The 12,076-nt window shown below is 43.7% G+C and overlaps 1 protein-coding gene across 12 annotated transcripts in view; it reads right to left on the reverse strand.

Annotated features, from left to right (window-relative positions):
- RBFOX2 (RNA binding fox-1 homolog 2) overlaps positions 1-12,076 on the reverse strand; it is a 173,346-nt gene that overhangs the window by 94,981 nt on the left and 66,289 nt on the right. Inside the window, exon 2 of one of the 12 annotated variants that reach the window (XM_030478015.1) lies at positions 1,204-1,330. The exons of the other annotated variants lie outside the window; for them this stretch is intronic. Within the exon in view, the coding sequence (XP_030333875.1) occupies positions 1,204-1,278 (75 nt within the window). The 5' untranslated portion in view covers positions 1,279-1,330. The remainder of the gene's footprint in view (positions 1-1,203; positions 1,331-12,076) is intronic. 12 annotated transcript variants of the gene reach the window in all.

Consider the following 12,076-nt stretch of genomic DNA (forward strand, 5'->3'; position numbering starts at 1 on the left):
ACAACAGGCTTTGTATTCCCCAACCTCTAGGAGGCCTTTTCCTGCACCTGATCTAGCCTGTGTTCACTTTTTTTTCCCCAAGACATTACTTAGAACAACACTGTTAGCTCCTAACTTGTTTCACAATTTCAGCACCAAACTGCATCCTCTCTGGCCTCATCAGTACTTTCCTCTAAAGCACCACATCAGATACTGTAGGACGCATCTACAGCAAGACACATCATCCTGTTAAGTAAAATGCATGTTAGCAAGTTAAGAAAATTGGTTATCTTAAAAACAGATAGGCTGATATGGCACAACCCTGTTTTGATGGATTTTTGTGGCCTTTTATTGTATTTTTTCATTTATATCCAAACCTTTAATTAATATTTTTGAGTCAGCATACCATTAAAATTGGACTAACAGGTCTATATATACCTAGATCATTTCCCACCACCCATAGGGCTATTATGCTTCCTATTCTCCAAACATATGCTAGCACTCCTGATTTGATAAGATTAAAACTTGTATCAGATGTGCAACTTTATGAACTGGTTCTTTTACTTTCAGGAATAGGTATCACCCTTCCCCAGGCAACCCTGCTCCGCAGCCAAGCGTGCATGAAACTAGGGTCTTTAAAGCATCCAGCGCGGTTGCTTCTATAGCAGGTTCATGCCTGTAACCCATCCTGCCCTTGCTCCCATGGTCAGTTCCACCTTCAACAACAAAGACTTGTTCAATTCTGTGATCACAACAAGAGTATCCTCCATTAACTACCCTACCCCCAACACTAAATGGCCCCACATCTTCTTCCCTTGTCTCTAACTGTATTTTGAGAAACTGTCACACATTTCCTTAGCAACATTTGCAAGGTTTAACTCAGCCTGATTTTTGGCAGTTCTCATTTTATCCCTACTGACTTTAAAGGCACAGCAATCTCTGCTGATAAATTCTCATTTCTAAGTTCTCTTTTGCACCTCTCTCCTTTTGCACCTAACAGCCTTTATAAGGTGATTACAAGGGTTGGAACTAGATGGTCTTTTAGGTCCCTTCCATCCCTAACTGTTCTGTGATTCTATGATCATGCCTATGATAATGAAGTTTCTTCTTACAAGTTTTTTCCCCTTCACGTATATCTTCAAGAATTTGTATCTAAAGTACCTCTAACAAAAAAAAACCAATACCACCAACAAAACCCCCTCCAAACCATACACACACTTCTACCTTCAAGTCTGAGTTTTCAATCCAGTTCACTGACTTCATCAAATATTTTGCTTCATGAATCAAAGCTTGTATCATGATCAACCCATCCAAAGGTGGGGACACGAAGGCTTCCAAGCATCTTGTGTTCCTGTAATAGTCATAGCACCAATAATTCACTCACTGTCTCAACAAAAGGTGGTGATGCTACAGTGACAACATCTTTTGACCCTATTATTATTAGCAGCATTTGTTCTCCAAGCTATACCTGAGAAATTAGTTTCTCATACTAATATTTATATCTCTAGTGGTACTGGGAATAATATCATTTCAGAGCATCAAGTTTGTATCCAAATGCAATCCTATGAGGGATTAGAGCAGACTCACAGTACTCCCTCTGGGACCTCTTTTACCATTCTTCCCCACAGCAATTTTGACCAGAAACAGATCCTGCGTTATCAGTATTGCTCTTCATTTTTCTTTACAGTCTACTGCATACAACACAGCCTATCACCTTTTACATCTACCCTATCTGAACAACACATAATCTTGAATGCATGATAAAGCCATGATTACTATTCTTGCCCATTGATATTATCCCTATAATACCCAGTTTCATGTTCTGCACCAGTAGCTCTGGTTCCTCTACTTGTTATTTGTAATGCCAGGAGCCTGAAAAAAACCCTGATACGTTTGTGCATTTATCGATCACACAGCTCCCAGCTCCCTCAACTAAGAGCATCGCCCATCTAATTACTACTGAATTTTCTTATTCTTTTTATAACACCCAACTTTATTGTTTTCCATCTCTACCTACCCATTGCTTTTTCTGGAGATACTGTTTTACATGCTACCGTAGCAGCATTTACCTAATTTACCTCTTTCTGTCTACTAAGCAAGGCATGGAGATTACACAAGTTTTTCCCAACGTTCTCAAACCCCAGAATTTCGCTTCACATGCACTGCTCTCTTTGATGTCTGTGGACTGAGGAGCTTTTTAGGAAAATGCAAGACCACAGCCCTGGGCTTTGCTTTGCCTGCTTTCCTCAGCCTACTTATAGCAAACATGCCAACTCACAATTACAAGTACAGCTATAAGAACATGATCTAGCCATAGTGTCCCTATGCTTGAAGCGCAGCCATGGTAGTTCTAGGCATTTTCCATGTATATATATATATACACACTTATTTTTATTTTTAATTGCTAAAAGCTGTGGTACTGTGGGGACACAGCAGTACAGCATGGAGTCTGAGATATTTCCATGCTGCACAGTCATTACACCACATTGATCTTTACTAAGGAAATTACACCAACAGTTTCATTTTATAAACTGAATTTATAAAATCTTTAGTATAATTCTCTGTTCTCTAGACAAATTAATCCAAGCCTTATCTAGTTACTCCCACTAAAGAGCTCTTACCTCCGCTGATTCTAACTCTTCATCGCTAGAAGCCTGGCTGATGCTCTTCCTCTCACCCACCAAAAATGGCATCTTTAACAATTAGCCAATCACTACATCTGCTAAACTGGGTCATCAGGGATCTGATGAGCAGCTTACAATATGTCTCTGCTTTTTAAAGACTGATGTAAATGTAGGAAACATGCCAGCAAGCAAGGATGCATTTTCTGGCTGGGTATGTACTGATTTCCATAGCAGCTAAATAGATCAAGCAGCTCAGCCAGCTCGTACCGGTGTTAGACAAACAGCACACGATACCAAGATTACATCTTTAGAGCTGAAAGAGATCCTCATTTTGCACCAAAGCACGTCCCATGTCCTGAGCATGAAGGCGGCTTTCACTCACTCCAGGTGAGAATTTATACTGGAAAGTCATCATTCCTCTACAGGGCTACATTTTCTGGGCTGTATTGCTCGATTGGATTGAATAGGTGTAACATTTTTCAAAGAGGAGCATGATTTTTTCCTTCCCAGTTTTAATATAACCATCGACTAGAAAAATTACATATGGTCTAGTTGTTATTTTGACCCTGAAATCATTAGAGATTCAAGTGGGGGAACATAAATGTAGGCAGAGCATGCACAGGAAAGCTCAATATTCTGAAAGAGCAAGCAGAAGCAAAGATGATGACGAATAGGTGATTGCTTAAATTGTTTTTCCTCACATTTCAGAAACCTGGCAGTTCTACACAGGTGTCCTGATCTCAAGAGCAAGAAGATCTGGTGGTGGATCAGCTGCTACACAGGAGAGCGAATAACTCAGCACTAAGCCAGCGCGTTCTTTGCGAGCGAAGCATGCAAAGCATGCAAATGTTGAAGATCAGGAACAAGATGCATTAAGCAGAAATGGAACCAGCAGTTCTGGGAGGTGTGGAGTAGCAGTAGAAGCAAATGAGAGCATGTTGGATTAGCATAATAAGAACATCACAGGAAAGAATTTGAATGTGTTGGTAAAGCCATAGGAGCCACTGCTTGCCCGAACCCGGTCTGATTAGTTAGTGCAACTGATTCCTCATGTTCATTAGGATTAATGTTACTAGAACACATTAGCACAAATGAAATTACCAAAAATACACTTGGAATCCAAGGAAACTAAACCTAAAATCCTCCTGGCAAAAGGCCTAAGAAGCCCAAAGCTAGAGAAAGCAGCAAATACCAGGTTATATGTAGCAGAGATGATAGCCCCAACACACTGCTTCTGCCAAGGAAATGCCTCAGGAATAAGCTCAGTCACTACACATTCCAGTTTTCATGGATGAAATTCACAATTTGAAGAAAACTTAAGAGAGAAAAATACCAAAGACAATATTTAACAAAATGGAAGCTCTGAAATAGCTCCTGCTCATGTCCTTTCCCCTCAGAGTGCTGGAGATCTCCCTTTTCAATCTTATGCAACACATTCTCCATTCACAAGGCAATTTACTTAAAGCAATGGAATTTGTTTGCATCTGCCCCTACCACTCTAAACACTCCCCAACCAAGCTCTGTAGTCCTGAAACCGATCTAAAGTGGCTTAACAGCTAGGCACCATGCACACTTTAAACTGCGGACATAAGATACCTGCATCCTGTTACCACCCTCAGCTCTTCGCTGCATCATCTACATGTAGCTATTAAATATTAATGGTTTGTCTAGACTGGAAAACTAGCACAGTTTTAAAACACAATTACAAATGCACAGCATAAAAGGACAGGTCAGAATTAAAAATAATTATTTCTTAAGTACCACTTACTTCCAAAGCCTCAACAAACTCTTCTTGCTTTAGGGAAGGACATGGAAAACAGAGGCAGAGCACAGATACCATCTTGATCTGCTAAAGCAGCATATTGCAAGACTTTGTTTTGCTGACAACTGACTTTTTTTGGTTTGTTGAACCTTCTTACAGCCATCGAGTAGAATGGTAGCATTAGCAAACCCCAGAAACCTACAGATCAAAATAGGAGTCATGAAATCACAAGCCTGCATCTTCTTCAACTAGAAACCAAGATTTCTGAGCACCTGATCTATGCATCCATGGCTGTCAAGAGAAACAAAGACTCTTCGTGAAATTGCAGGAGAGTAAAGACTCTTGATCCTGAAGTTAGACCTGTGTAGGCAGAGCCTTCCTGAAGTTGGAAGTACAGATCCTGCCCACACAACTTCAGCTGCTGGATAAGGACCTGAAGTCAGTTCAGGTAAAATTCAAGATTGCCCAGAGTCTGTCTCTGAAAAGGAAAGAAACGTAAGGCAGCAATGAACACTCATCCGAAGTTTGACAAATCCTCTGTCAAAGGACCGTGCTTCCAGAACCGAGGTTTTATGCACGATGCTAGCTAACGAGCTGGCTCCCAGGAAGGCAGCTTCAACAGAACAATAACTCACAAAAATGTAATAGCAATTAAGTTACAAAATAAAGCTGGCAACAGTCTGAAGATACCAGCAGCATATAGAAGACACAGCTTCAACTTCCATTTCTACTCCAACCCATCACTTTACATGCGTTACAAAACAGGTTTGATTATGCTGTCTTGAGGAAACTCCAGCACACCTGAGTATAACATGCGACAGGTCCAAAAGGAGCTTCTAAAAGCAGACAGGCTCCATCGCCTTAATTACCAGAGGCGCAGCATAAAGGGGGAAAGAAAGTATACATAGACTTTCCAGCAAAAAAAAATAAAAATCCATGTGTTGGGCCTGGGCCTCCTTTCAAGAAGAAGTCTAAGTGCTTGGCACAGCTTCAGGAAGAAAATAAGTGTACTTTTGGGCTAAGCCATTTGGCAAAGAAGGTGATCGCAGCACAGCTTTCTTTTGGGACCACTTGTACATGCACTGATCTTGGTAATGGTCCATGTCCGTCAAAGTGCTTTTTGCTGCTACATGAAAAACAAAGGTGTGCAGATGCAGAATTTTAACATCAAAGAAGACAAGGCATTTTCTCTTGGTACTTTAGACATTACATGACAGCCATGCTGCCTTTCTGTGTTACTTTGGGGGCAGTGGAGACAGCAGAAACAAAGAAGAGGTGGAGGCAGTTTTCCTTTGCTACTGAGGCTATTTGCTAGCTCCAGAACCTCAGCCAGAGAAAAGCTTTGCCCATTTTGCCTCTCATACTCCCACTTCGTTCTTCACTTAACAAGCAGCAGCAGTTCAATTAGCTGATCCTAAAGGGGACGACAGGGAGATCTGAGAAAGGAAGACTTGTCTCTTCTGCGAAATACGGCAGTTTAAGCCTAAGCATTTCTCCAGATCTATGCTAAGCCTACAAAAATTAAGGTTAATTCCTTAATTAAAGAACTATCTTCCTAAGAATAAGCATTATTAAAAGTCACCAGATGGTAGTATCAGAGATACTCTCACCAAGTATTTTTAATTGAATGAATCACAAACTAAGGCTGAAGCACATTGTCGATTTTCCCTGTGGTGTAAGTATAGTTACCTCAGCCCACCAGCAAGTCGCTGCGTGGCAGCCGTGGGGCCGACGGTGACGGCATTCCCAGTCTACCCCAGCAAACACTCCTGGCATAAACCACTTTCGCTGAGGGTGTGAGCTAACACGTTTTACCTCACCTCTGCCTGGGGCGAAGGGAGCACATGATCAACTATCGCAGAGCATTTCAGTACATGGCCATGTCTTACTCATCTGGCTGAGCACTTGCTCCCTAACGGAGACGGCTTTGGTATGGATTTTCCTCCCCACCTCGCCTCCCAGCTTATCAAATTGCTTCCACGTGACAAACTAAAATAGAAAAAGGCACTTGTTCCAAGTTAAAGGGTGTCCACACAATAAACTAGTATTGATTTAAATTATGCCTACCTTAGAGTGGTAGGACTTCCCACCTCCACAAACAAAACCAGAATTTGAAGGAAAGGGCTTTTTGGGGCAGCATCTTGTTCTTCTGACACAGGAGCAAAAGCATTCCCTGCCCAACTTGGTTCAACCAGAATAGCAGAGCAGCTACCCACACACTGTAACCATGCATGCAAGAGACAAAACATGTCAAAAATCTTAAACTAAACTCTTAATTGAATGCAAGTAAAAGTGAAATAAACAGGCAGCACAGTCTATGTGAGATAGCTGGGTCTGAGGCTGCATTACTGGCAGGAACTGAGGAATTTGAGATCATCATGCAGGCAGGACCTTTAGCTGCCGCAACAGCAGGTCACCAAATAAATCTCAGGAAATCATTTGGAAACAGATCCAGCACGGCAATATGCAGAATATGACACCTTCAGCATAAATCTGCAAAGACAATTTCATGATAGAAGAATTACATCTGCCCATTAATTTCTGTAGGCCTCAGTTCAAAATCCTGCTCGCCTGCTAAGCTTCAGATGATGAATCCTGCCTTTACCCCATTCCCATTAAAAAAGAAAAAAAATAAAATATATAATCCTAAACTCAGACAGCTCCAAAGAGATTCAAGAACAACATGCCAGAAGTGCTGCAGTTAAGAGTTTGGTGCATTTGCTGAGTGCACAGAAAGGAGCCAGAAATAGCACGCAAAGCCGAGGTTTGGCAAGAACGACACAGTGTGTACCCTGAAAGAGGAAAGTCAAGGCATGCTAAATGAATAGTGACAGCAGCAAGCCATGCTTTGATGTAGGGAGTGACCCCAGGGACTACTCTTGTTGGGGCAGAGGTGCTAGTTATTGCTGTGTCCCTCCTCTGGTGGTTTTAGTGGAGAAGCAGAAGGCTGTGGTAGAGAACAGAAGAGGTATGTTGAGGCTATGCCAGCTCTTGGGCAAGAGGCAGTGTTCACATCACTTTCTGCCTCAGACTAAGACGAAAGTAGTAGAAGGCAGCAAACACCTGGAGTTTGGTTGGTTGGGGGTTTTTGAGACCTGACCATTTCTGAGAAAGCAAGAGTGATCAAAATTCTGGACATCTTTTTATTCTCACATAGAGCCCCAAGATGTGGGCACAGAGGTCTGCTATGGGTATGTAAGCTAACTGCTACCCACTCTTCTCCCCAGGACCCAAGAGGACAGAATAAAGCCTGACATAGCTCAGCCCAAAGCCCTTTCCCCAGGCTTTTTCAATTCCCAACAAGTTCTAAAACAAGCCACAGCAGCTGAAATCCCTGGGCAACAAGAACCAAGCAAGGGCTTTCTCCTGTTGCACCATCTGCATGACCAAGATACCTGCTCGTCAGCAGCCTTCCGTGACCTCTAAAAAAAAATATTCATAGATGTCCATTTTGCCACTATCTGCATCCTCTGTCCCAAAACCAGGAAGCCATAAAGATGGTTTCCTGGCTCCCATGAAAAACCCTATCTCTGTTTTCTGTCATTATCAAGAAATCTCAATGAGAGACTTGGCTCATGTTCTCTGCACATCTCTCCGGTTACTCTGCAGTGGGGCTACTGTCACTTCATGGTAACAAGACTGCTAATGCAAAAATTAACTGCATAACCCCACTGCATTATCGGCTTGGACATCAGCAGCACTCAAACTTCAGCCTCTACGGCTTTAAGGGTTTCTTAGCACGAATTTAAAAGAACCACTTATCTCAGGCTAGAGATTCATGCGTAGGCCAGAGTTAAAGTAGGGCAATACTTTAGCTGCATCTCAAGCTCACATTGTAATGAAGCAAAAGCTGCAACTTCAAGCTCTGAAGGCGCACAGCAGGCACACCTCCTGCAACTGCTCTGAATTAGATAGCTTCTGAGCAACTTGTGTGAATCTTGAAAATCTAATACTGCTCGACAGCCTGCCACTGAACTGCTTTAGCAAGCAGGTTGAGCTGCAGCATTCTCTTTCACATACATTACTGGGTCTTCAGTACGATGCTGGGAATAAGACCCTTTTCTGCAGCACAGGAATGTGGTAGATGCTCAAACCCTGCAGGAAGCAAACTTCAGAATGGCAGATTTCCAAAGGCATCTCTGGGCAAAATGAAGCTAAACTGCCACTGCCAAACTGCCCCAGATTGTCTGCAATAGGACAGGAAAATACATAACTGCCATCAAGATGAAAATGAAGAAATTGACAGCCACATTAACAACAAAATCCTAACCGTGCTTTCTGCACATTCCGTTCCTGACTTACCTTCTTCACAATTATGGGGCATATCTAATAACAGCCCCTAGAAATCCAGCTGTCACATTTTGATAGTTCACTGATTGCCCACACAGATCTAATTACTCGGCCAGTCCACATGCCTAAAACCTCACGTGGACATGGCCATTCCTCAGCCTTGCCCTGCCAGGGGTCTGAAGAATGGAAGCAAGAGCAGCGCTAGGATGATCAGATGTTTTTTGGAGCCAGCAAGGTCGAAGTATAGGGACAAGAAGACAGGAAACAGCTGCTCTAGAGCTCGGAGACAACAGAATGCTTACAAACCTAGAAAAATAATTAAATGAACTAATGAGCCATAGTTGGCAAACGAACCACAGGTCAAGGAAGATACAATTCCTCAGTGTAGGGACAGGTGAAGAAGGGGGGAAGCTCTCCCACGTTGGGGAAGATTGGGACCGAGTTAGCAGCTCCGTCACAGAGCTGTGACAAGGAGGGTAGAGAAAGAGGGACATGTCAAGAGATGAGGCGATTTATTCTGGAGTTTCGGGGCTGGAATAAGCAGCAGCAGGTGAACAAAAGGCAATGTCTGTGGTAGATTCAAACAGGAGACAGAGGTGGGATGGCAATGCCACAGGGTTTGTTTTGTTCTCGGGTTTGTTTGTTTTAAAAGGAAGTTAATAGAAAAACACCAGCAGCTTAAAACGCTCTAAGCATACAGCCTGTCACTCCTCCTGGGTCGTGACAAAACCTCCCGCCCCATAATGAGAAGGGCTTCTTGGGATCCAGCAGCCCTCCGACTCTCCGTCCCCGGCTGGGGGGCGGAGGGGGTTCCCATATCAGCGGCTCAGCAGCACGGAGCTCCCCGCGCTGGCACCGGCCGCCTGCCCAATTCAGACCTGTAATCTCCCTCGACTTTGATTTAATGCAGCAATTACTGGTAATGTGGTTTGAAGGAGATAAATGCCCAGTACAGGGCTGGCTGGCACTGACGCTCATTCCGCTCATGATGCGAGAACAGTTTTAATTAAAATCCCCTTTATGATAAAGGAGCTGCTTGACTGGATGTTTCTGTGCAGCCCTGATACGGAGCCTCCTCCAAAGCGGATTAGAAATCAAAGTTTCCCCCTTCTCGCTACTGGCAACACACAAAAATAGGGAACACAGTCACCATGTCACCCTTCTGCAATTTCCTTAACCCTAGCACTGCTGGGAAAATGCCCACATTTGCTTAAAAGCAATTGCCACCTCTTGTCATAGCTCTGAGTGTTTTCCAAAAAGTAAACACAGGGACTGCTTTAATTAGAATAAACGCATCCAGAGAGCTCAGCCTCCATGATCCAAAACCATTTTCCTCTCTATCTGGTTTAAAAGGGAATCAGCTTGGCCTCTTCTATGACAGATCCATCCCTACAACCTGCATTCTGGCAAGAAGAAAAAATTGGACCCATGGTGCTCTGGCAAGATGGTAGGAAGTCGGGATCTGGCTGAAAGGCTGGAAAAGCAGAAGCTTCTGCTGGGTGAGGCAGAGTGGCACGGACAGGGAGGAGGGAAGGAACAGCACTGCAAGATAAAGGCATAAAATTTGGCAGAGCGGTCAGGATCCCAGCACAGACATGTTCCAGAAATGATCTGTCAGCTCTTGATCGAGTTACAGCAAATGTAGGTGCAATTTTGGGTTGGTTTTCTTCTTTACAGTATAGGAAATACCAGAGATGAATACATTAAGCACAGCTAGTTTCTATTATTGCAAGTGCCAGGAGCAGATTGTCACAGTGAGAAATTGGCCTTGTGCATTACACAGAAAAGGCAGCGCTGGGTTTGGAGGCCTGCAGACAGTGCAATGTGAAGATAAAGAGCCTCAAGTCTGAATGCACATTATTCCTCTCCTTAAGCCCCCGAACACACATAAACATAAAAAGGCTGATGTAAGCAGCTGAATTTCTCCATGACCTTCAGAATCTATCTGTGGACAATGGGACCACCCGAGCCTTGTCCCTGGGAACCTCCTCCCTTTTCAGAGCATTTGCCTCATCACCCTAGACGTGCTCCATATTCCCTGACATCGTCTTCTCCTCCAAAGCCCTCAATGCCAGAGTCAACGGGATTCTGTTCCAAAACCATTTTTCTTTAAAACAAGAAAGCACTTTGAAAGTGGCGGTCATGTTCCATGATTCCCCAACCCCCTCCATGCAGCCCAATACAGATGAAAAAGAAGAAAGATCCTGACAGAACCAGAACGGATTCGGCACAACAGCATGACTAGCTGACCCCATGGGAGCCTGAAGCATCTGGCACCAAAGGCTGATGCGGGTGAAATGGTGACACCAGCCTTCAGGAGCACCTTGCTCCTCAACAGGATGAACAAAGGGTAAAAACACCAGGTCAGAGACAGCAACGTGAAGATTTAATGCGGTTTTGCTGGTCCACAAGGGAGAAAAAAATGAAACCAAAAAAGGCCTGGTATAATTAACAAGATTAAAGGGGGATTTAGGATCAGGACAGAAAAGCAACGGGCCAGATTGATCCTTACAGGATTAAAGCTGGAATCCTACTAAGAGTCCAGTGGTTGAGAGATCAACGCAATGTAATGGGATTAAGTCAACATCAGCTTTTGTTTTTACACAACTGAAGCCCAGCGCCCGTGTTTTACTGCTTCAGATAAGCGTTGGAAAAGTTGACTGGTACCAACAGACGAGCATGCAGGTTGTCTTCCTACAGGGACTTCCCCCTTCAGCCCTCTCACAGAAGACCAATAGGTACTTTCAGAAACAAAGGACAAAAACCCACATGGTTTTGTAACAACTTGTCCAACCCGCCAAGAAAGCTGAGGATTTACCAAAGTCCATGTTCCAGCCAGCTCTACATTAACTGGTATCAAGCGTGATGGGATCACCCCAGGACTGATGGATGGGAAAGCCAGGAGCACAGTCCCAGCTGCATTCAGACATGCTGCCGACGGGCAATTGGATTTTGATATTGTCTCTTGCCGGCGTGGAACAAAGGACGCAGTATAGCGTGCAGAACATATCAGCAAACACATTTAAGACAAATTGTCGCATGTCCCCGTGGCGCAACAATATCCAAGAATTACAAAAGTGAGAAAAGCCTCTTTCGGCATGTTTCATTTGCATTACAGCTGGTGCAACACATGCGGGCCAGCTGCACCTCTATTCCCCTGCCCTGAAGTTTCCAAAGCTTCCCAGTAATTTGAGTTGGAACAGGGGGGAGGGAAAGAGGGAAACGGGACAAGGCATTTGGTTCTGTATAGATATGTGTACCATTTTTAAAGTTTTTATCCCTGTAGGAGAGAAAACCATGCATGTTTAAATGGGAGGGTGTCCATCACCACCCTGCTCGGCTGAAGAGGGAAGGGGTGTTTATTGCATACCCGTTCACAGCAGCTAAGCAGCTGCACTGGAGAGCAATACTCTCCGTGCAA

Source organism: Strigops habroptila, chromosome 3 (genome assembly GCF_004027225.2).
Source record: "Strigops habroptila isolate Jane chromosome 3, bStrHab1.2.pri, whole genome shotgun sequence".
In the NCBI taxonomy this organism is placed as follows: domain Eukaryota; kingdom Metazoa; phylum Chordata; class Aves; order Psittaciformes; family Psittacidae; genus Strigops; species Strigops habroptila.